We start from the raw sequence: 25654 nt of genomic DNA, 5'->3' as shown, positions 1-25654 counted from the left end.
GTTTGTTCTTACATGAAACAGACCAGACCAGACCAATGTTCTGACCAAATGGGAGAAGGTACCAAAAGAATCTTCAGACTATTTTAAAGTTCAATAGTTCATATTCCATGGAGAAAAGTCTATAAACAGTTATTATTTTTCTCCGTATGTAGTTTTGCAATCATTTTCTATAGTATATATGTTCTTACTAGCTTAACAGCTTTAGTCCTACCAATTTGATAAGATACCGGCCGGCACGAACCAACAACAGACATTAAATTGTCATAGAAATAATTGAGATTCCATAGATTAGAGGACAAGCCTTCATACAAACGTTTTACATATGAAAACATACTTACAGAAAAGATACAAGAAGATAAAAATGTACAGTGAGTCCAATCCTAGGAGTCAAACCCACTCCTCCACCCCTATCAGATCAATCTTTTCAGGCTGTAATGATATACAGTTACTGATTCATTTGTCGCCCAAATTTGATCTTTACTGTTTGAAGTAATCAAATGGAACTAAAAGAAAGAACACCCATAATAAGAAATACAAGTTTGGGGACTAAAACAATGGAAATTAACTGAACGAACCTAAGGGAAGGAGATGGGTGAATTAGGAAATAGAGTATTTGGGTTCTGAAACTCAAAGGGGGATGAGATGACATGAATCCCAATTGTCACAAGTAGATATTCAATAACTATATTGTGCTTTGTTCTTTTTTCCTTCCTTCCTTGAGATCACTCATACCTGGGAGCACAGGGCCTTAGGGAATAGAGAACAGACATTTATTGGCTATTTTTCAAAAGGAAGATATCGTCTACGTCATGGAACAAATCCCATCGAGGGATTGAATAATTTACATTATTGATCCAACATTGCCCAGAGTCTTCTTGCAGAGATGAGGATTCACCAGTTGATCGGCTGAAAGAATCTTCCAAAGAAAACGAAGAACTGTAACTATTTGTGGGATTGTTTTCTGGATTGATCATCATTCCCATGTCCAAGTCTTTCCACAACATCTCATAACCATGCAAAACATTGATCGTTTCATCTGAACCTGGTTGAAAACTGTCTTCTCCTTCCATCTGAGGCAATGGAGCGTCCTCTAGTCCTGAAGTATCCAACGGCTCAATTTTTAAATCTTTCTGTTGCTCTCTTTGGGAATGAAACCGTGAAAGTTGTTCAGCTTCAGAGTTGCATTTTTCGCGTTGCTCAATTGGCTTGTGGGTTACAGGGTCTAAACCCATGATCTTTAACCTCTTCTTAATTCGCGTATTCCAATGGTTCTTGATTTCGTTATCTGTGCGACCAGGAAAATGGGCTGCAATCTTAGACCACCTACAGAGAATTGAAAATGCGTTCATAAGAAAAAAAATCCATTATTTATTATACAAATTGCATCAAATATTACTCTGTTAATTAATAAAACTCAACAGTCAATAAAGGCGTCACTATATTTGAATGGATAAGTGAAGCAGAGGCATGACAGTATGCAGTGTAGGACCTGTTACCGAGACGAGAATGGAGTTGGATTATCTGATCCTCTTCCACCTCCGACAACGCTCCTCTCTTGAGGTCGGGCCTCAGATAATTGATCCATCTTAATCTGCAGCTCTTCCCACACCTCATGAGACCTAAATCATCAACCAAAAACCAGACAAGATATCATTTTATGATATTAACTCCTATCAGATTAAAACACAGAAGAAAAGTTTAGCATGTTCATCTGCAAGCACCTGCAAGCTTGGGAACAAGACGCCAGCATTGTATGCCATTGTTGAGGATGAAGTTCATGAGCTTATGATCTTCCTCGATTGTCCATGGACCCCTCTTCAATCCAATCTTCTCGCAACAAGGCTTTCTCCCCATTCCACCAACGTTTGTCAATAGAAGGAACTGGGTAAAGACTAGAGAGAGAGAGAGAGAGAGAGAGAGAGAGAAGCTGAGACCCCAGAGAAATATTAGTCGGAGAATACAGGGGGTACACCAGAAGGGCTTATAATTGAAGCAAAGATGCTGCCAGTTCATCCACACGTAAAAGAATTATAGTTTATAAGGAATACATGATTGAATGAGAAAGAGTCAGGTTAACAAGTAGAAGCATGGATTCCATTAAATTTTAGAACTATTCTTACTGGTTACAGAGAAAAACAAAAACCATAGAAAAGAAGAAGTGGGATCCATCCAAAGTCGTCTTCTATTGGCTTTTTCAGCTTTAATAACTAAGATTAAAAGGATTCCTTGGTCCCCTTAAAAGTTGGCTAACTTTGTCGTTGTAGGCAACTCTTCTCCTCTTCTTGTGGGGAAGTGGGGAGAAGAGAGAGAGAGAGATGCTTTCCAAAGATGCTTTGTTGTTAGCAACTTAAATAGAATATAAACTATTAAAGGCGCGAAGTTTAAAGTATTGAAAACATAAAAGGAGTGTATCCATAGGAGATACGATCAAATGAAATGAACACAGTATGGACCCTCGGGAAGGGAGAGAAATGTGAAGGGTATTAGAGATTTAGGGGGGGGGGGGTTCTTTTCGTTGTCGTGTTTGCATTTGGAAAGCATTTTCATTTTGTTGCTGGTTCTAACCTGCAAACCATTGAGAATTGACTAATACTTTCTTTACTGTCAACATTCTGTCATAAGCCATTCAAATGTGCATCATATGATTATTATAACTTCCAAAAATGTCCAATTTATCCTTGTTATAACTTCCTGCACCAACCAACATCTTCAAAATGTACTCTTCATCGTAGGTCCGTGGAGCGATATTAACCTTTAAAAGCTCTACCTCTTCTCTATCGCTGTGGAACCCTAACCTTTCAAAGCCTTCCACATCTAAGGAGCTGACAGAATATCTCATTGTCCCCTACTTTTTATCCCTTCTTTCTCGGAGAGGGAATTACCAAATCCAGTAGGGTAGGATTATTTTTCTACTTGACTTCAAATTTGTCAAATGTCACTTCAGTCTTGAACTTGACCTTATAGGGTTTATAACAAAATCCATAGAACTGACCCCAAAACAAAAGCTTAGCCTAATTGACTGAGATAAGGGAGAATAACAGTTCAGCCAGGGTCAGAATTTCTAGGTCCAAAGTACAGTTGGAGTAGGTGCCAGTTCGGAATTGATGCCAATTCATGAACAGGCATTGATGTATAGAATGGGGGGTTTTAACATTTTTAATGTTAATAGCTCTGTAGTGGAATTCAAAAATTCGCATTGGGCTTGTCCTTACTTTTCCCCTGAGTTAATAGAAGGTCAATATTTCTGTTTAAGAAAAAGGTATTTAAAAATAATCAGGGTTTATATTTTTAATGTTAATAGCTCTGTAGTGGAATTCAAAAATTCGCATTGGGCTTGTCCTTACTTTTCCCCTGAGTTAATAGAAGGTCAATATTTCTGTTTAAGAAAAAGGTATTTAAAAATAATCAGGGTTTATAGGAGAAGTAATAAAAATTCAAGGAAGTGCTTTTACTTTTAAAACCCAAGCTTTGCTTATTGGCTATTTTATTTCTATATTGTATATTGTGGTAAAGAAAGGGTATTGTATTGGAGAATATAGTGAACATGGGACTCGGATCATTACAAACATCCAAGACCCTAAAAACTCCTATTGATTCAACCTATGTATCCCATCAACACATTCTCATTCTTAATTTACCATCTTTCTTTTTCTCTGCGCATGTCGGATCTTATACAAATTAGGGGTTGAAAGGGTAAAAGGTAGACAAAAAAAAAAGATAGTAGTAGTTAAAAAAGCTTCAAGCACTCGTAATTTAAGGAAAGCTGTAGCATTAAACAGAACGAAATGTCAAAACAGAATTCATGTAACCAAACTCTATATAATTGGAATAAGGCTTGATGATGAAATTATGAAAACATTAGTCTCCTCCAAGATGCGAGATCTTTATTTATTTTTTTCCCTTGAAACTCCACCTAAACTAATAATTTAACTTTGGTCAGATCAGATGGGGGCCCAGTTTATTGGATCTGAGTTGGATCAAGGAAATATCTGGAAGATGCGTATCTGGAAGATATGGACCTAGATCTGCCTACAACTTCTTTGATCCAACCTGGTTCGTTATATCATATCATATATAAAACCAAGCCAAGCCAATTGTGGCTTTTCTTTTTCTAATTCATGAGTCATGACAAGTTCTATATTGCTTTATTCTTATTCTTTTTCTATCTCATTCTCGTTTTCTTGTGTGGATGATTTCATTTTATACTGTGAAATGCTGGCAAACAAGCTTTCCCAAGGGGGTCCCCATGCCTGCAAACGCCTACGCATATCTGCTAGAATGTTTTTTTTTTGTTTAATTACTGATCAATTTCCCTTATATATATATATATATATATATATATATATATATATATATATATATATATATATATATATATATATATGTAGGCGCACATGGCAGGCCCTGGATTGTGCCACATGGCATCGGCCGGATGGAGTTCTGGCCATTTATCCTTAATTGCCTCCAACCATTCCATGGCAAGGTCAGTTATAAAAGGGGGAGCCTAACTCAAGGTAAATCCATCTTACTCACTCTTGTTTTCTTGTATTCTTACTCTCAAAAGGTCTCATCTGAGCTCTTAAAGATTAAGCTGTAAGCCCTCGTCCCAAACTTAATCCGACCCCTCATTAGCACCTGACTAACTTGATCGTCAAAACCTTCGCCCTTGGAATAACACCCAAAGCCTCTAACATGTACTCTTCTCCTACTCACAAATTAAATCCATCAGCTTTGAACATCAATTAAATTACCTTGTTACCCTTAACCCCATCTTTGACAACAATAATATATATATGAGATTGAGGTGAATGGAAATTTCATGAATAAAGGCTGTGGACAGGAATAGGATTCCTTTCGAGCCCCAAAAAAACTAAATGGCCATATGAAAGAATCGTAAGATTATTTAGCAAAACAAAAGGGGTAGACCCTGGGCCAAGCTTAGTTTTTAATGAGCTAAGTCCAGTCCTTAAAGTAGGGGTCAGGCCTGAGTAATTTGGCCCATGTGCCCCCCCCCCCCATTAATAACACATGCTACGAAAATATAAAAAATTGTAAACTAATGACAAAAAGACAAATGTCATTGATCCTAATTCCTAAAGCAAACATGGCTGATCCTATCTCCCTAAGTTGGTAAAACTGAAATCCTTCCCCTTGTTTCTCTCCAGTCAACTTGGGTTCCGGTTCATAGGTATGGAATGTATGAGCATATGAATAATGCTAAGGATGGGCCCAAACACAGCCCAGACTCTACGTTGACACTAAAGTTGAACCTGGGCTTTTGTTCTAGACCAGTGAAACCTTGTGCTAGGCATGTCCTACTAGGAAGCTGAAAATTGGATACATAGGCTTAGATGATTGGAGGAGAACAGGCTCAAATAATCTGACAGAAATTGAAAATGTTAAAAAAAGGGTAAATTACAAAAACCCTCCTGTATTATGGGGTCTGTGATAAAGACCCCTGTACTTAGTTTTGCAACAAAAACCCTATGTACTATGACCATGAGATAAAGACTCCCCTTCACCGTAAGTTAGACGATAGAATGTGTTAAATTGCCAAAATACCACATTAAACTTTTTCTTTTTTTTGTCCTTTTTCTCTTAAAACCCATTTAACCTATTGTTTTCCCTTTCTTCTCTTCTTTTCCCTTCCCTCACCATCATTTCTCATACTTTCTCTCTCCCGACTCTCCCAAAACGAAGCTAGAGACTCTCCTCCTGCAACACTTGTGGAGCCGGAGCCAGCATCACGTCCTGACCTAAACGTGTTCATCGTGGTTAGACTCGTGGACTACTTACTAACTACCAAAACCATTTACAGAAGATATGCGGTTTTGGCATCATCACGCCCATCAACTACTTACTAACTACCAAACCTATAGATTATGTAGATTTCGTTTCTAAGCTTTTGATTCTCTGATATGACAAATATACACGGAACAAGCCTATTTCCTCCCTCCCCCTCTCACTCTACCCTTCCTTGAAATTTCTCTCCCCTTCCCATCTCAATCCCCTGATCCTTTCTTATATATCCTCACTTCTTCTATCGGCCTCATTTACTTGGTTCCTCTTTTCTTCTTTTTTCTATTTATCTCCATCTCAGGACTCCCTCTCCCTCTTTGCTCAAATATATTTGAATCATCAAAGGAGAAAAATGGAGAACAATCAGCAATCGTTTTGGCAATTCAGTGATTAGCTGAGGCTACAATCAACAAATTTGGCAAATCTTTCTCTTAACGATTCAATATGGGGGAATTCAATGATCAGCTGAGGCTACAATGATCGGCTGAGTCCACAAGCTGGAGCAGACGTCATGTCGTGGTTGGACTCGTGGACTACATACACCCAAGGTTCAAAGTATAAAAAATGGAATGCATATCAAAAAAGAAAATTTAAGAGACGTATCGAGATACAACTTGGATACGGACGAAAAATTAAGATACTCATGGAAATGCATGGAAATACTATAAATACTTCAATAAATCATAAATAAACATCAATATCATTAAATATAAGACATAAATGGGCGATTTATGCATAAAAATAACATGTTTTAGTGGTTTTTATGAAAAAACACATTATAATCAATATATGAGAACAAAACATACTATCTAATAAAGTACTTAATTCGGTTCCAATCTTCTAAGTTCCAACTTCAAATTTTCAATCTATTATAATTTACAAATTGAACATGTGAATCCCAATATGATGAGGTTAGAAGTTAGAACATACCTTGATCACTTTCATTATATTCATGCATTCATTAAATTGGTGAATGGTAACAAAGTGATGGAGTTTATTCCTAACCTAAATAAAATATCATTAAAATTAGATACTTAATAAATAAACAAAAATCATAAAAAATTATAAAAATTATCATGAGTTGACAATTTATTATCGTACATAGAATCAGAAGTGACGACCATCAGTACCATAAGGAGTTACGTGCAGGTTGAAAGATACTTATATCAACATTAAACTGATCTCTGACGTAACAATAATATTCATTCCAAGTCATATTGGTGGAGTAAGAATTCACATATGCTTGTCTAAAATATTCATATTGCTCCCAAGTGCATTGTTGATAATGAGTTTGAGACTGATAACTTGATCCATAATTATGTAAATCACATTGTTGTATACTTTGTGTGCTATATGAAGATGAATCATCAATTTGCCTATCATCATATCTTCCACCAAAAAGCCATGAGCTCATAGCAGATAAACTAGATCTAAGAGAAGATTGAGCAGTAATCATGTGGCCAATGCCATATACATAATCTAAAGATGATCTCAAATTCATGCTACCCATGCCTTGTGTCATTTCATTCCTAGGGTTATTATAGGCTTAACTCCACTCATTTTGTCTTTCATAACCATAATTGCCCATTAACTGTGAATCCCTACGCTTAGGACGGTTTTCTTCTTCACTAAAAGGCATTGAGTTATATACTGGTGGAATATATTTAAAATATTCACCACTTTGATCACCTTAATGTTGATCACCTCTAAAATTAGCACCTTGATTGTTTCCAGTGTTACCATCTCCATTACCGACACCATCATCATCACCACTATCACCACCACCACCACCACCACCACCACCACCACCATCATCATCATCATCATCATCATCAGTGATCTTTTTTTTTCTATTTCTCTTGTTCTCTGACCTATTGATCAACATTTACCCCCATTTGACTAGCAATAAAGGCATCAGATCTTGGTGGATCACCTGACTCATCTAACACCATTGATGTATCTTCTTTCTCCACCAACCATGACAATAATGGATCATCTTCATCATATATGTCATCAAGGTTAATTGGGTCAAAATAACCTTCAACATGCTTCCTATCTCTAGTAAGATGTCTAACCCTTAGCCTCATATTGTAATGCACATATACCAACTTTTCAAGAGTCTCATAGGATAGTTCCTCTATTTTGTATGAATGAGGCCAAAGGTACTCCAATTGCGTTCACAACCACTAGATGAAGCAGTTTGTGATAGTACATTTATTGCAATCTTTTGAAGATGTAGGACATCTTAACCATACATTAACCACCATTCAGCTGAAACATATAAAATAAAAAATATTTTAGTATCATATATCATTACAATAAAAAATTACTTAATAATATATTAATAATTCTAAAATATATTAGAAATTTAAAACTTCATCATACCTAGGTTAGTTTTATCTCTTGCTCTCTATGCCAAACTATCTCCAAATCCTCCCAATGCCTCATGGAATAATTTGACCTTATTGTTATTTGAAATAACAAATATTAATATTATATGATTAAATCATCATAAAAACATATTGTATAATTTATAAATTTCTAAAAACTAATGAACAATAAATAGACAAATAATAACTAATAATTATATAAAAAATTACACTTACCTCTTGGATTGAAATAGTAGCATTATCTTCATTAGGCTCCAACTTTGCAACCACCTTTTTCAAAGAACTTAACAAATCTTCAACACTGAGATCATAGAATATTGAAATGCTGGATTCAAATAATATGCTAAAATTAAAAAAATATAATAATGTTAATGATTATTTTAGATATTTAGTCAACATAAATGATTGAATGTAAATAATATAAATTTAAGAAAGAACATACCTGCTTTGTGAATATGATGGACAAGTTGTGAATCCCCTCTCTTCTCTATAATGTTTATGATCTTTTTATGAGAATTTGGGCCAGCTTCTTTGATTGCTAAAACAACTCTTCACATTGCTTCATATATAATTCTCATTGTTGTCCGTTTTCACCATCAACTATGCGAAGCACTTTCTTTAACATGGACTCAATCATATTACAATATAGATAAGTCACTCTCCAAAAATTGAAATTATTGATTATTTTCTCAACTTCTTACCCAATTGATGTTTTACTTTGTTGCAACGATCTCCAATCATCTGAATCAATCATGACTCTCAATGCTGCTTTTTGATAAATAAGACTTTGTAGTGCAATGTAATGAGTGAAAAATCTTGTGGGCCCTAAACATATTAGTCCTCTGCCTTTTTATAAATTTTCTCATCAAGTTGAGAATTATGGGGCATGATTGTAGATGAAAGTTGTAATTTTATGTCCTTTTGCAATAAGACTAGACACATTAGATAGTTTTGAGATATCTTCTAACATCAAGTCAATACAATGGGCTGCACATGGTGTTCAATATATGTGCTTTTTATTTCCTTTTAACATTTTTCCAACTGCTTTGTAAGCACTTCCATTGTTAGTTATGACTTAGACAACATTTTCAGTACCAATTTCATCAATCATTGAATTCATCAGTTTATACAAATATTGTGCATTATGGTGCTCATTTCATGCATCAATAGATTTGTGAAATATTGTTTGTCCATTGCAATATATCATAAAATTTATAATAGACAATCTGGTTGGCCCTGTCCAACCATCACACATGATGGTAAGCCCATAATTGTCATCATTCTGATAGAATGCCTTGAAATGGTCTTGTAACTCAACCACTTCTTCATCTAAAAATTTTCCCATCACCTTATAAGTTGTAGGCTCCTTCAAACAATTTTTTGCATTTGCTATTTCATCTATCATAACTTTGTAATATGAGAAATTGTTACATTTGCAGGAATGTGATTGTATAACAAAAATTTTGCAATTGCTCTTTTCATATTATGCCTAAAGCTTTTCTTCTCATAACACTCCTTAAGTTTTTTCTGTGTAGCATACCTGTCTATGTATAAATATCTATCAATCTCTTCAATATTAGGAGTGTCCCTATTTGATGAAGATTTTTTAAAAGGATTTAGCTTTGAAAATGCTCTTTTCATACTCAGTGTACAGAACAATTTACTTTTACTCCTTGACAAGGATGCTTGTGATGAGTCACCACCCCCTAATACTCTGAATCTACAAATACATATCTACTTCTTTGAAGTCATTGTAGTTGCTCCTCTTCCCACTATGCAGCTCATGATGCATGTCTTCCCATGTTATATGTTCTTTGCTCTGCATCATCATCATCATCATCGATGTTAAAATGTTGAGGTCTTGATTCTATGTCCTCATCTCCTTCATCATCATCTCTAGGCTCCAATGTTCTAATAATTTTTTATCAATTTCTTGTTCTTTGAGATGTTTCTGCATTACCTTAGAAGTTTCTTGTGGGCATTTAGGGCAATTAACAACATTAGGTTATCCTCTTGCTAAGTGATGTTTCAAACAGGTCACACCACCACCTTTCATAACTTGCCCACAAAAGTTGCATTTTGTATGGAATCGGTTCCCATCAACCATAGTGCCATATTTCCAACCAATATCTTATTCTTCCTTTTTTTTGAGTGCCATGTCGAAGGATTAAATGGTCAAATTCTAAATCCCAACTCTCAAGTATCAGTGTATCACAGTCTCACAGATTCACAGTGTTACACTATTATAATGCATATGCACAAAAATTAATTAAAATTTAGAAACAACAATTAATCATAAATCTAAGTATCTAACAAGTAATTTAAAAAATTATAAATTTAAAAATAACGACCATTAATTATCAAATAACCAATTATCCATCATATATATGTATTTAATCACAAATATCCACGATGAATCACATAAAAATTCAATTACTATATAAATTATCCGGTTTTAAATATTAATGTGTTAGTAAACAAATGTTATCTAATCTAATTATACAATTAACAATTATTGAATCAAATAATTATGTAAAATTTTTAATTATTTAATCAAACACTTTTCTATATCTTATTATCTTTTAAATAATTATTTATCTTTATTCAAATAACTATTTTCCATGTTTTATTCTAATTTCTAAAAATTGAACAAATATTTTTTCTAAATGGCTTCATGGACATCTAAAATTAATAATTATTTTGCATGTTTCATTCAAAAACTAAATAATTATTTTACATTTTTATTCTAAAAATTAAATTAAAATATGAAAAATTGTATATGTAATAGAAAATTTGAATGGATTTATGCACATAATACATCAAATAATTATTTTGCATGTTTCATTCAAAGACTAAATAATTATTTATTTTTATTCAAATAATTATTTTGCACATTTTATTCTAAAAATTAAATTAAAATTTGAAAAATTAAATATATATTATGTAACAGAAAAATTGAATGGATTTATGCATAACAAATCATCCATATATTTACTGTCATTTGTAAATATTTATTATTAAAATTTAGATCATAGCAAAAAATTAGAGATAAATAAATATCTAAAAAAAAAAAAAAAAAAACAAACTAAAATTTTCACATGATAGATCAATATTATGGAATTATATATCATGTTAGATCAATCTTAGATCTACAACTTACTGAAGTCTCAACATATAGGGTTAGATACTTAGATCACATAAAGTTGAAGAAATTATATATATTCCGAACGTTGGAATAAAAATTAAAAAAAATCAATTATTTAGGAAAAATTCAAATGACCTATGGACATGGTAGATCATCCATAGATCTACAACATAGTCAATTTCTAGAGGTAGATCACAAGAAAAACTAAATATTTTATTTGTTTTTCAGATTTTTCACTATTCTGAAATTTCTTCAAATATTAACAAAGATCTACATGTAGCATCAAAATACATGGGATTTTTTGCACAAAAATAGTAGATCAACACAAATAAATATGTTTTCAAGCATCCAAGTGAAAAAAAAACAAACAAAAAAAAAAGATTGGCTGAAACAACAAAAAAAAAGAGAAAACATACCTATTTTCGCTATTTTTTTAACAACCTTGAAAAAGTTGTTGGATCTTGCGATCTTTTAGGCTTTTTGGCGGATTTTCAGTAGATATGAGTCTCTAGTAATGGAATGAATGTTTTTGGAGAGTTTGGGGAAGAAAGAGGGCTTCCGAAGTGGGTTTCGAAGCCCTCTTTCGAAAGGATTTTTATTCGCATTTCGTCTATAGTAAATTCATACTGTATCAACTGATACGCCCCCGTATCGGTAGTGTATCGGTCGATACGGTGTCGAAACACGTCTATACAGGCCAATACTATTATGATACACTTACAATACACGTTCAATACGACAAATAGATACGAGACATTTAATTTGGTATTCTATACCATGCCGAATCCCTACCGGAATGATACATATTAATCGATATGGACCAATACGTGACGAAAATTTGAACCTTGCATATGCCAAAACTACGTATCTTCTATAAATGGTTTCACAGATGAGAAGCAATGAAGAGATATATTGTGTTTATTGGTTTCTAGAGGTTCCACAAGGCGTTGGAACATCGTCCCCAGCTCAATGGAGAGAGAGATCGGGATTGAATTAAATGGGTTCAATCCCAACACTGGTAAGGGAAAGGGCAAGAAGAGAGATCCAGGGAGGGGAAGAGAGAGGGAGAGAGAGAAATGTGAAGAAACGAAAAGATAATATTGGAAGGTCGAAAAAGATGAACAGTGTTTTTCTCCTATTTATTAGAAGATTAGTATAGGAATTAAAAATATTGCAATGGTTTTTTTGGACGGAGGACTAACGAAAGGAGGTCTTTGTCTCACGGTTATAATACAGGGGAGTCTTTGTCGCAAAATAAAGTACAGGGGGTGTTTGTCAGAGACCCCATAGTACGAGGGGTCTTTGTAATTTACCCTAAAAAACACTGCATCAGGCAGCTTTGAACTTGCTAGGCGTAACATTATTAATCAATTGAGCGGGGAACCGATTGATTGCTAATTCAAGAACAGTATGAGCGACAAAATTGCCAAATCAACAAAACTAAGCGTTACAGGGAAATCAGTAGAGAGATAGACACCACTAAAAGAATAAAGATGCCACTGGAAACGGACTTCACAAGCCTGTTTCTTCCAGGAACTAGTAGTTAAGCCTTAGAGGTGAATGAAATCAAGCCCTAGAATCAGATAAATAATAGATGGGGGAACAGCATGAACTCGATATAGGAATCTGGAGAGACGCCCAATCAGAACCAGCCTGAGTCACGCCGAGCCTCAGGGCAGGTTGTGATTTGGGACTTGAGTCGAGCACTTGACGAACTGAACCGAACCAAACCAAATTGGTTTAATTCAATTCAATTCAATCAAATTGGATTGATGGCGGATCATCAATCATCATGTATGATTGCCATGTCGCAACCCCAAAACCTGTAGACTGGTTCTTCAAATTACAATTACAACCAAGTTCCAGCTATAACGAAAACCCCAGGTCGATGAAGTTCTGAAATCGACCAGCCATTGATGACACTCAAAACTGAACGGTTTTTATCACGTCTGAGGCATCTTACGGGAACATCTATTTCTTCCTCTGCTGTTTCCCCCTTTTATCTTCGTCGTCGTCATCTTCCTCTTCTTCTTCCTCCTCATCGTCATCGGACCGAGACGGATCGAGACGAGCTGCGTCCATGGCCCACTGTATCAGTTTCTCCACCTCACTCTTAGAAACCCCATCCTCGTCCTCGTCATCTTCCTTGTCATCAACGCCATCACCACCGTCAGATCTCACCGAACCCATTTGAGATTCTGTAGCAGAAGAAGAGGAACCCTTGAGAGCGCCAAATCTAGCGGAGAGATCGGCTCCGAGAATCCTATCTAATTCGTCGTCCTCTTTGGTTTTCACGATCGGCTGCTTCGGCGGCAGTGGCACCTTCGTAATTCCGGGAGGCGCAGAGGGCTTTTTGAGGACCTCGAATCGACGGGCGAGATCTCGGTCGAGAGGAGAGGAGGCACGTGCCATGTGAGAGTTGACGCTGAGTTTAAGAAGCATCTCCTCCTCCGCCGCTCGGAGCAGCTCCTCCACCTCGTCTTTGTCTCTATTTTTCTCCCTTGACATTACTCTCTTATTACTCATCCTGCCACCGCTCTTCTATCGCTTTCCTCCTCTTCTGATCTCCCTCATCTTCTTCTTCCCGGCGACATCACTTATAAGGATGGAGCATAAAGCGAGAACTGGGCCAACTTTGTGTCATCAAGGCTATCCTATGACCTCTGATTAGGCTTGGGCCTCGCCCATAAAAAAAGCTTACAATTAATATGGGCCCAAGAGCCAGTACAATCGAAGTCCAAAGCTAAGCCCACTCTCATGCTGAGCTTTACCGTTACATCTGTTACAAAGAGATATCAGACAATGTGAGTGGGGAAGACTCTTCCACTAGTAAGTACTAAGTAGCAATGACAGTCATCCAAATTAAAGAGTCTATTTAGTTGGATGTAGTAACCCACCAGGCCACCAGGGCCCAGACCCAGAATGACAGTAAAAATGAAGTTGTGTATGAGCAACATCCATTGGTTATTTTTAGTATTCAGACAAAAGGGCATGTATGTAAACACCCTAAATCGGTTAAAAACCTGCAACCCTACGTATGTTGTCAACAGAATCTGATTAGAATCTGGGTCTTAAAGATACAACAACAAAGAAAAATGGGGTTTTCTGAGAAGTTATGATTATCTCATACATGATTGGTCACTACACAAGTTTTCTATACAAATGGAAATATGCAAAAAGAAGTACAGAACAATATTCTGTATTCATTTTCCAGTCAAAAACTTCTGCAATGTTTTCTTTCTTTTGTGCCTTGCAGTTGCCACTTTCTCACATTTCCACTTCCGATACCTTTCTCGATCCTTCAACCACTTGGAATAATCTTTTCCTTGTTTGCACTCAATGAAATCAACCAAATCATCAAAATCAGATGTTGGATGGCCACCTCGTATGATTTTGATAAAATTTGAACCATTGCAGGTATCTTCTTCCATGCCAAGAACACACTGAGACTCCACATCCCCAAGAACCACTTGGACATCTTGTGCTTCTGCATTGTATCTTGTGAGAGTCTTTGATCTGCAGAGAGGGAAAAATAATTGAGAAGGATCAAAGTCTAAAGACGGATGATTTTAGTAGCTTGCCATTTAGTGGGACTTCCCTATTAAATAAAAAGAGTCCAGTGCAAATACAAAAGGATGGTGACAGAAAAAAAAAAAAAAAACGAATTCTCATTTTCACCCATGTTCTCCAGCATAATCAGCCAGTTCAATTTAATAATCGCTGTGAACATGGAGAACATGAAGAATAGTGACTGACAAATCTTTACAACATCCTATCAGGAGATTCCAATGCAAAATACCAACTAGGTTAGATGATCCTAATCAAGCAATTGACCTACTTGTCACTTAAAATGTCTTAATTTTGAGAGCCAATGATGTTACAGATGATCCTATAAGTTTTGTTCTAATTCTCAGTATCTGAATACTCCTATGTCATTTAGGTTTTAATCAAGGTATTTTTGTTGTAAGTTTCAGCCCAGTAATCCACCCCTTAACCTTCCAAATTTTGATAAGCCTGGTTCAGAACAGATCTGATAACATCTCCTTGCTGTTACAGATCAACTTACACAGTTGTACCCATAGACTGAAACTTTTTTTATCAGTGACCAAACTTCAGAGCCTGAAACCATTACATAACCTGTAATCCCATATTCCATCCATTAAAATCTTTCTTAAAAGCCAAAATCTAGCTTGTATATCTTGAAATCAGATTAAAAAGTATTAATCATTTTAGTACAGCAGTATATAGTTCCTTTCCTTCAATTTACAGAATGAAGTCAATGTCATCTCCCATTCTTGAATAAGAAACTTATTGATATTGCATACCTCAAGCGCATTGTCTTAATTTTTTGAAATTGCCATGCAACTAGGGCGCTAGAACTTCTTTCTATTAGAACCTGCATTATTAGTCATCAGTTTTAGAAGCAAAGTATGAATAAAATGGAACAAATTGACTAATAGTATAAGTTATATAACCAAACCAGCAAGTTCACGAGAGAACAGGAAGAATCTCACCTTTGGAGATTTATCAAGAGAAGGCTGAGCAGATTCCTTTTCAAAGCCAAGCAATGGCCTCAATGCATCCAGATTACCCTCTTCAAAAATTATTAGATTCATAATTGTCATCATCATGAATATGCAACTCTTCCACAAGAATTCTAGTCCAGTACTAAAACTAAATAACAGCAACTCTGCCATGTGCATGAGCATCACCATTGACTCCTTATGTCTTCCTGGGTCTGCTCCCCTTGCATCAGAAAAGATTTGTTGGATTGGCTGACTGACACTGTACTGTTGAAAGCAACCAACTTTACCCACTATAAAATCATATTCTCTACATGAAGGGTAATCTTTCAATGTTTTTAGACAACCTAAATTTCCATTTTGCTTCAGATACCAAACAATTTGCAGCAATGAGCTGCTCATTAACTTTAGAACAGATGCAAGAAGACACATTTTTTCAGAACTTCCATCTACATTTTTATTCAATACGTTAAATACAATTTCACTTGAAAGAACCCTTGATATGATGCAGTTTAAAATTGAGAAAGCCTCATCTTTGCATGTATTGTCAAGAATGTACAGGTTCTCTGCCATGTATGCAACAGAGGCACTCATCATGCTAGATGTCATTTTGGAGTGAAAATCATGAACACCTAAATGCCAAGAGAAAGTTGATTTGGGAATTTCATGAATAATTCTGTTATATGTGATTGGTCGAACATAAGATTGAAAAGATGGGTGACACCCTCCTTCCAGTGTACATGGTTTGTCAACCGATCTAATATTACCTCCAAAATGATGGCTGCCGAATTCTAAACTAGAAATATGTCTATTGTACAAGATGACTGAATGCTCAAATGCTGAGATATAGCAATTCTTAGCTCTGGGATTTAATCTTGTCTCCTCTGGAACCATGATAATGCCAAAAGCTCTAGCAATCAAGGAAATGAGATGTGCTTGGAACACTTGTGGTGCAGAAAAGATTGTGGGAGTTCCAAGCAATACCATAGCCGCTGTCAAACTCAGTTCCGGAAATCTGAGTTCCTTGTCATCCAGCCAGAATAATGTGTTCAAGAACTTGTTAAATGGTTGCATGCCAGAGACTGAAAGAAGAAAATGAGCAGAGATCACCTCCAACACATCGTCACTATCACCATGACTACTATCACAGATAAACAGTTTCTCACTCGTGCAAGAAACAGAATCCATGACTATAAAATATTGTCTCAAACGTCTATGCACCAAAAGCTCATCTGCAAAGACCTGGAGATAAATGTTTCCAAAAAGGTTTTAATGGAAAAAAAAAATAAACAAAAGTTCCTTTAGTAAATAATTAATAAAGAAAATTAAATGAGGCACCTGAGCTCTAAAAGAATTACACTGATTATTGCCATGTCAATGTAAAACTTTCTCAGGATCCAGTTTGACTTAAGGCACCTAATTTCCTATAAATTAAAGCTCATATTTTTATGATTGACATTATTTATAAAGAAAATTTTGCATTGATTAATTTATCGTTGAAAAGGACCAATACTTAGAAGGCCATTACCCAATGATGGTCCCAGATACCCCGGGTCATGGGAGGGGTGGACTGGATGCAGACCTAACCTCCACCCTTTCTTAGCACAAAGTAGCCATTCTCAGACTTGAACCCGCATTCTCACAATTGTCAGCTAATTCAGCCCAAGATTTTACCATTTCATAGCACAAAGTGGCCCCTGAAAAGGACTTGAATGTTGAAAAGGAACAAAAAAAAAAAAAAAAAAAAAAAAAAAAAAAAAAAAAAAAAAAAGAGCACATGTACAAATGTGAAGCCATTCTTTGACCATTAAGGACAATACAACCAAATAGGGAAGGCCTAACATCCAATACACCAATACTCTAAAGTGAGAAAAGTGGTAAATGATCTATTAAAACAATAAGATCTCCTAGGTTGGCCCTAAACATGCAATTGTCTGAAATACAGAAGGATAATTGATATGATGTCCTTAATCAAGATGTGTTTGTATATTTAAATTCCTCTACTCAATTAGTATCTTTGTGATTGTGTGTGTGTTAGAGATCAGGGATGCATAAATTAAACACATGCTTGACAGAAGTAATAGTTAAATAAATGAATAAAGATGGAATCAACAATACTACCTCAAGCATCGAGCAAAGAATAGGAATGGGCATGCCAATCTGCTCAGAAAAAGACATTGAAGCATCTAATTCCTCAACAACAGAGATAATACTATTATCACTGGCATAAATGCGCTCATGTGAAACTGGTCTCTTTAAGCTAATGGTACTTTTCTCGTTTCCTTTCATATGACAGGAAACATGTAACAGCAGATCTGGAGAGCATAATTTCCGAAGTACCACAAGGAGAATTTGGCATTTTTCCATAAGAAAACTTTGGTCAAACACTAGCAAGAGCATGATAATTAGACAGCATCTTAAGAGCATAGTTAGATCTTCAGGGTGGTTCAAAACCTTAGCCCGGCCTGTTGCTGTATTTACAGATACATTGAGCGAACCAGATAACAACTGTTCAAACCTCCTTTGGAGTTCTTTGAAGAGGAAGTTGGAGAGCTTACAGATAACAGCAAATGTTGCTTTCAAATCAAACTGATGACTTCCCACATTTGAGTCTTTTAAAGCCTCAAAATTAGAGCAATGCAATGATGAATTTGAAAACAAGTAGACGAGAAGGCAATATAAACTTTTTAGAAGTGGTGCCTTTAAAACCTGAGAAGTTAAGATTATCTGAATGAGAAAATATATAACAAGTCTTTATGCAGACCAATTGTCACCAAATAGAACTTCCAAATATTATGGATAAAAAAGGCATGACTGTAAGAAAGGACTGTGTTTTTATCCCAAAGCCTCAAATATCTAGAACCTTACTGCTAGAATAAAAAAGAAAGATGAAAGCCAACAAAAATTCAACGAAATTAACAGTATTCTTTGAAGAAACCACAATCTGGGAATTGATGCATTTTAAATGACCTTGGCATTGCACTTAACAATTTTTCCCATTCGCAAGAAATAGCTATTCTTTTTTTTTTATGCAAAGAAATAACTATTCTGAAGGTTAGGCCTTTTTTTAGTTATAAATGTGTCTTTGCTCAACAATTTTCTATTGAACCATTTTATTTCATGTTCCTGTTCAAATGGGCTCTCTGATGTGAGGCTAATTTGAGAAAATATGTATTGGCAGTGTTAATATTGCATGGTAGGTGGAAAATCAATGTTATTGTTGGGGAAGACATGCTAGCAATTAACTTAGCTTGCTAGGAAGGAATTGGAGGGAAATAATATAAGAGACATAGTGGGGGGGTGGGGGGGGGGGGTAGAAAGAAGAAAATCTTTGTGTTCTGTCTCTTTGGTAGGACCTCCCTCCCACAGTGGGACTGGGAACATCTTTTCTCTTTCAAATAATTTGCTTCTAATAAAATTTAAATCCTATAATCTGGTTTCATAACCCATTTCTTCTGAGCCATGGTGGATGGAGGCATGGAGTACAATCGTTAAAAGTAGTTAAGAATATAGAATCTGAAGTCAAGAAGCTTTCTAAAGATCTCTGCATAAATCATTATGATCCCTCTAATGAGGTTAAAATTACAGAAGAAGCCATGAGCATGGAACAAGATAATGCAAAAACTCCGGAATTGTCTTCGCAACATTATGGTAGCAATTAAAAATAAGTAATGATAAATAAACATAAATTGTATTTAATGTTTGTGGAGAGGTTTCATCAGTCAACCCAACTGATGAACAGTCAAGTTTATGGGGAATTCATCATATTAATAAGCATACCATGGTGGGACAATCTGTATATGATATGTGAATTAGTGAATTTCATCATCTTGATGGGACTGACACTGGAAGTTGGATATATCATGTCAAGCAATTTTTTCTTTTTTAAGGTGATGACTTCATTTCACTTAAGAAGGGGAAGTGATATAGTGATAAAAATGGATCAAGAAGTTTAATGGAACTCCATTACAGCATTTGGTAGTTGAAGGAGACTCCAAAATTGTTGTGGGATGGCTGACAGATCCAGCTTCAGCTATGTGGCGACACAGATTTATTGAGGAAAGTCAACTGGCTCACAAGAAACATGACAGTTACCTCCCTTTGGGTGGGAAGATCAGCAAATACCTTAGCGGATGGGTTAGCTAAGAAAGGGGCTTCAAGGGAACATTTATTTTGGGCTGCTCTGTAATACTCTGTTTTTAACTTGATGTAATACTCTGTAAGAAGAGGTAACAACTCGTGTCTCTTCATGGGTTTCCTGTATTGCCTTAATTTTCTGGATTAATAAAATTATCTTCATTCATCAAAAAAAAAAAAAAAAAAACTCTATTACAGCAGAAGGTCATAGAGGCAATATGTGTATAGTTTGGGGAACATCAATTTGAGGACTACACCACAGTCATGGGTAATCAGGCTAAATTTGAAGGACTTCAAATTCCTTTTCAGAAAGAAGGCCTTGAACGATTGACCAACAAAATAATGGAATGGACTCAATTAACATTTTGCTAATTGTTTCATCAATAGGCTAAAAAATTAGTTAAAGCAATCTCCTGCTCTTCTTTTTTATCAATAACTTCAAATTTCATTAATGACAAAAAATAAATTACAAAGGAGGAAGGTAAAATCTCTTAACTCTCCCCAAAGTTAAAAAGCCATTACAATTGAGCCCAGAACAACTGATTTCTCCCCACTCCTTGTTTTGCCAAAGAACTAAAAAACCAATTAGCAGTTCTTTTAACCCAATGTACTCTCTAGGGTTGAGCAAAAAAACCAAAAAACCGAACCGAAAAATCAGTTAACCGAACTGGTCGGTTCGGTTTCAGTTCGACGTTTTCAAAAAACCGACAGTTTCAGTTAACCATTTAAAAAAACCGCCGGTTAACCGAATCGACCGATATATATACAATAATATATATTTATATAGTATTATATATATATATATATATATATATACTATATTGGCTTTTTCAGCCAGACTTTTTTTGGCTTTTCCCTTTCTTTCCCTCTCTCTCTCTGAGCTCCCTCTCTCGGACTCTCACTCTCTATCTCTCTCAGACTCCCAATCTCCCAGTCCTAGTTCTTCCCCAACGAACTGATGGGCAATGGCCTTCGACGCTCCGCCCTCCAGTCGAATCATCGACGGCCTTCGGTGATCCCTCTTGCTTCGACGAATCGATGGTATTGGCAATCCTTCCTGCTTCCACAACAGCCTGACACTTTTCCCTCTCTCTCTGTGAGCTCTCTCCCTTTCGGACTCTCACTCACTCAGACTCCCACTCTCCCAGTTCTCTTCATTCTTCCCCAACGGACCGACGCCGATGGCCTTAGGCGCTTCGCCCTCCGACGTCGGAGGTGATCTGCTTCGGCAACACTCTCTTAGACTTCCACTATCCTCGTCTCGTTCCTTTTTTTTTTTTTGAAAGCATAAAAAAAAACCGAAAAACCAAACCGCGGTTAACCGGTTGCATCGGTTCGATTAAATATAAAAACTGAACAAATCGGTTCGGTCCAGAAAATCACCCCACGGTTCGATCCCCTAGTACTCTCACATCCATGCCTCATGTCAGCCATTTAAACTTCTTTCTTTCACTGTTGTATTTCCACAGCCTGACTTCTTCCTTTTGTAGCCAACCCACCACCAGCTTTGAACTCCTATAACCAACTTACTGATGAGCATATTCTTAGCTCTTTGCACCCCTTCCATCATAGCCAAAACCTAATCCCTCAAAGAATATTTGCCCTGGAAATAGACAAACAATATTGCCCTCCTCATTCCTAAAAACACCACCAATGCCTGAAGGACTCGGATTGCCTGTGCTTTCCCATCAAAATCTAGCTTAGTTAAACCCTGGGGAGGTGCGAACCAAAAGGGATTAGTAATAGTCTTATGTTGATCTGAACAAGCCACTTCCCTCTGATTTCTCATAATATCACTCACTATAAAATCAGCAAACGACTCCAAGGATTTAACCCACTGAACCACCCTAACAATGATAGTCTCAATAATAGCCTCTCTTTGGGGTGGGGGGGAGTTGGCCCATCCCCCTCCCTTAACCCTCTCAACCCTAGTGGCAGCAGGATTTGATTCCAGCTCTCTACTCCAATGAGTCAGAGAACCTACCAACTGAGCCACCATCAGTTGGTTAGGAGTACCCTTGAGTTCCTTTCCTCCCAAATACTCTCCTAATACTTTTATCCCAAGATGATAGAAAATGCAATTAGTCTGGCCTCCCAAATACATCTTCTTTTCCTTTCTTTCTTTCATTCTTTGTTTTTTTTTCTGTTTTTTTTTTTTGGGCGGGGGTCAAACCAGGGTGCACATGAGGTCCACGGCCCTTACCACAGAGAGCTTGCAGTTACACAGCTTTGGTCTCATGCTTCCATACATGGAGGACGCCGAATGACTTCTCAGTTACTGGTTGTCATTGGCCCTCTTGGACATTAATAGCATTAAATAAAGTGAAAATAATATGGAGGAAAAACATAGAAAAGAGGCTGAACTTTATGAGAAGCCCGAAATCTCTGTGAAATGTGAACAAATTGGGGGTTCAGTTGCTCCTAAAACTAAGCATGCAAGTTGCTTCATTAAGAAAAGAAATAGTAGGTTCATTATTTCTTATATTTCTTGGCTAGTACTCTTTATTTTTTATCAATAAAATATCTTTGGTATAATTACAGATCAAAAGAATAATAATGTACTAGAATCTCCAAAAAGGTTTAAGTGGACACACTACAAGGATGAGATGAAACAACAATCTGACTGACACCATAAAATGGCAGTTGTATGAATGCAATTTAGTTTTTTCCACCGATAGTCATATGGCCAAACTTCAGCAGCTATCGACAAGCTAAGGGTCAGATTGGAATTTTTTGAATTTCTATGTATTTTTTGTATTTTGACAGTATGGGTGTTTTCATCATTTTAACTATCGTTTACCAAAAAAACAGTCATTTTAGCTAATTTCATGTGTGTTCCAACCTGTTAGTGTGAGTTGTCTAGTCATGTATAAATATTCAGAGTCATTGGTTAAGTAATTTAAGAGTTATTTAGTTTTCTTTAAGTTAATTTATCAGTGGCAGAATTGTAATTTTGAGTTTTTCAAATTTAAAGTAGTTTGGCTAACCCTAGACAGTCTATATATTTGTGCAAAGTTGCAAAACATGGGCAATGCATATTGGAGTTTATTTTCTGCCTGTGTGACTTGTAATGGGTGATATCCACATCCCTACAGTGATTTTAGGAACCCTAGGAATTATTATCACTCTCCCCCCCCCCTCCCACAAATTTTATTGATTAGAAATGAGTTAAGGTACAAAAAAGGAGAGGGATGGTCAACCCTGATTAACCATCCATGGGAAGTTCAGTCTCAAGTACAAATCCCCCGTCTTATCTTTTCTTCTCTCTCAAGGTTTTGAGCTTACCCACTTAGAGTAATCAAATAATTGGGAAAAAGCAATCAGAAACCATCATTCAACATCAATTGAAGGACTAAATTGATCCTGGGTAAGTCTCTTCTTTATTTCCTTCAAATTTGACATCCAAACACCTACTAGAGAAATAAAACTTGTCTCTCTAAAGCTTCCCTACCAAATCTTGGTGAGATACAGATCTGATTCAGCCATCCCCTATATCTAAATTTTTCCCCATCTCATTAAAACAGTTTCAGTTTTCAAAAATTCCCACTAGAAACCATAGTTTTCAAAGGTTTATTGAGAACTCTCTTCTTTTTGTGCCCAACCTTCTTAAAACCTCTCAAAATTCAATGCCCTACTTTAATTCACCTACATAACCTTTCGTCTAAAATGGTTTAAAGAAATTTCATTCCAATCTTGAGATATTGAAATTTCTTTGTTTTCTCTCTGTAGAAATTTCTGCATATTGCAGGAATTTCAGCACTAAATTAGCCTCCTTATCACACCATGTAGCTATATAACCCAAGAGCGCCCCTCATCCACCTTCCCTGGGCCTACTCTTAGCCTCTCAACCCCAAACCTTGGACCTAACCCCCTTACCATGATCATTTATTTTTCAGTTTCCCTCAAATTCGTTATCAGTACAGCCTTGGACCACATCAGCCCTGCATCAATTACAGTCCCTAGAAGGTTGTCTAATGCATTCAACAAATAGCATACAAAGTGAAATTACCCAAAGAAAAATTCATTTCATCTAGCATCTCATGTTTCATTTTGAAAAAGAAGCTAGAACAGAACAATGTGGCACAAGGCAGTTTTCCACTTTTGATAATGAAGTAACCATGCAATTCAAGCATGTGGTTATAGTACATGATTGACACAGACATCGTATCTTAGCACATTTCCTTGACTTTATGCAGAAAGAGTAAAAACCCACTATTTGGTTAAAAACTAGAATTAGACAAAGCCAAAACCTTCAAAGAAAAACTCACTACCTTCAAGAAAAAATCTTCAGGCAAGAAAATAAGGAACTAAAGGAAACAATTAGAGAGAGGAAGAGAGAGTACCTCAGGATCTTCTATTGCAAATAAAAATTTTTCCAAGCTCTGAGGGTCCCAGATTGCATTTGCAGGGTTGAAATCCATCTTTTGGACTGGCTTCATTCTTACAAATGGTTTTGACAGTTCAGTCAAGAAAAGCCTGGAGAGGAATTGGATATTTGGATTCAATTATTCACTGTTTCACTTTGGTGGGGCTATGTTCTTGTGTTTTGGCGGCGAAATTATGGGACTTTAAAAGACAGGATCTGCTGCACAACCATAGTATCTCAACCCTGGCTTGTGCGAGAGTAGTGGAGGACATTGTGTCTTTCTTTTATTTTTAATTTGAATTTTTTAAAACTAATTGAAAGACTCTCAAACCGTCCTCTTCAGCTCCAGCATGCAATCCCGACCACAAGAAAATCTAGAAATGGTGCCTTCATAAAGGCTGGTTGGTAAAGCCACTGTCTGTAACAGATAACGATGCTTCGTAACTGACACTGGGATGTTGATGTTGTGGAATCCAAAAGACTAGAACGCTGATAGCCTGATACTATAGTTTGACTGTTGCGTCATCGGAGGGTGGGTGGTGTAGAACCCAGTGACTATATGATATCATTAAAGGGCTCAGACGTTCCTTCGCCCTTCTTCAAATATTTCTAGCACAGGGGTCTCATTCGAAGGTTTGAATAAGATTACAACAGCAATCGTAGTATAGACACTACCAAATCGAAACAGCAAATGATTTTGTATGCTAATGGAGAGAGGAAAGAAAGAGTGAAGGGATGCACCTTTCTGATCTGATGCTCGTTATGAAGCTATAGATGAAGAAAAAACAGAGAAATTAGGGAGAAGAAGCATAAAAAAGTTGGGCACCATAAATTTGAGAAGGAATAACCTACCTATCACTGTCGAGAGCTTGGAATTCACTGGAGATTGCAGCGGCGGGAGAGAGAATAAAGAAGGGTGGTTTGGAATGGGGTTGGTCGTGGACCTCGTGGTTCTTTGTTGGGCAAAGATTGGAAATTAGTTGCTTTCTTAGGGGTAATGTTGTCCACAAATTCCCAAAGTTAACAATTCTACTGCCAGCCAAAAGCTTGCTAACATCCAACCGTAAATTGAGAGCATCTCCCATGAATGACAACAATACGAAAGATATTCTCGATATACGGTTGGATTGCGTTACTCCAGTTGTTAGCCGAACTGCTTCCAAACACCGTATCCATCCGCACATAAGGAGCATCTCCATATTTGGATGTTAACAAGTACGGGAGATGTTCCTAATGTACGGATGGATTTTATACACGCATTTTGCTGGCAGCAGCTCCATCCCGTTGCATTCTA

The 25654-nt window shown here is 36.4% G+C and overlaps 3 protein-coding genes across 7 annotated transcripts; all 3 read right to left on the bottom strand.

The window, feature by feature from the left end:
* Positions 1 to 258: 258 nt before the first annotated feature.
* Positions 259 to 2005, bottom strand: LOC148862582 (myb-related protein 315-like). 2 transcript variants are annotated; one of them, XM_088979467.1, is made up of 3 exons: positions 1722 to 2005; positions 1490 to 1619; positions 259 to 1323 (listed from the first exon to the last, which is right to left on the bottom strand). In XM_088979467.1, exons 1-3 carry the CDS (start codon positions 1852 to 1854, stop codon positions 771 to 773), a joined length of 816 nt encoding a protein of 271 aa, XP_088835593.1. In that variant the 5' UTR covers positions 1855 to 2005; the 3' UTR covers positions 259 to 770. The 2 variants fall into 2 exon arrangements, with proteins under 2 accessions (XP_088835593.1, XP_088835594.1); XM_088979468.1 differs by having other exon boundaries at positions 1497 to 1619; positions 1722 to 1952.
* A 10740-nt stretch (positions 2006 to 12745) lies between these two features.
* LOC148862581 (uncharacterized) lies at positions 12746 to 14360 on the bottom strand. The gene has a single exon (XM_088977750.1). The coding sequence runs from the start codon at positions 13858 to 13860 to the stop codon at positions 13306 to 13308; it is 555 nt and encodes a 184-aa protein (XP_088833876.1). The 5' UTR covers positions 13861 to 14360; the 3' UTR covers positions 12746 to 13305.
* Positions 12746 to 25627, bottom strand: LOC148862580 (uncharacterized). 4 transcript variants are annotated; one of them, XM_088977747.1, is made up of 8 exons: positions 25213 to 25626; positions 25102 to 25128; positions 24338 to 24470; positions 17979 to 18566; positions 16842 to 17099; positions 15849 to 16124; positions 15660 to 15730; positions 14373 to 14850 (listed from the first exon to the last, which is right to left on the bottom strand). In XM_088977747.1, exons 1-8 carry the CDS (start codon positions 25557 to 25559, stop codon positions 14538 to 14540), a joined length of 2013 nt encoding a protein of 670 aa, XP_088833873.1. In that variant the 5' UTR covers positions 25560 to 25626; the 3' UTR covers positions 14373 to 14537. The 4 variants fall into 4 exon arrangements, with proteins under 4 accessions (XP_088833871.1, XP_088833873.1, XP_088833872.1 ...); XM_088977746.1 differs by having other exon boundaries at positions 15849 to 16072; positions 16625 to 17099; positions 25213 to 25624; XM_088977745.1 differs by having other exon boundaries at positions 12746 to 14850; positions 15849 to 17099; positions 25213 to 25620.
* Positions 25628 to 25654: the final 27 nt, after the last annotated feature.

Source organism: Nelumbo lutea, chromosome 3, assembly GCF_056320005.1.
Source record: "Nelumbo lutea isolate HS-2025 chromosome 3, American lotus-T2T, whole genome shotgun sequence".
NCBI classification, from domain to species: Eukaryota; Viridiplantae; Streptophyta; class Magnoliopsida; order Proteales; family Nelumbonaceae; genus Nelumbo; species Nelumbo lutea.
The sequence above is the reverse complement of the archived record's forward strand: the minus strand, read 5'-3'. Positions and strand labels throughout refer to the sequence as shown.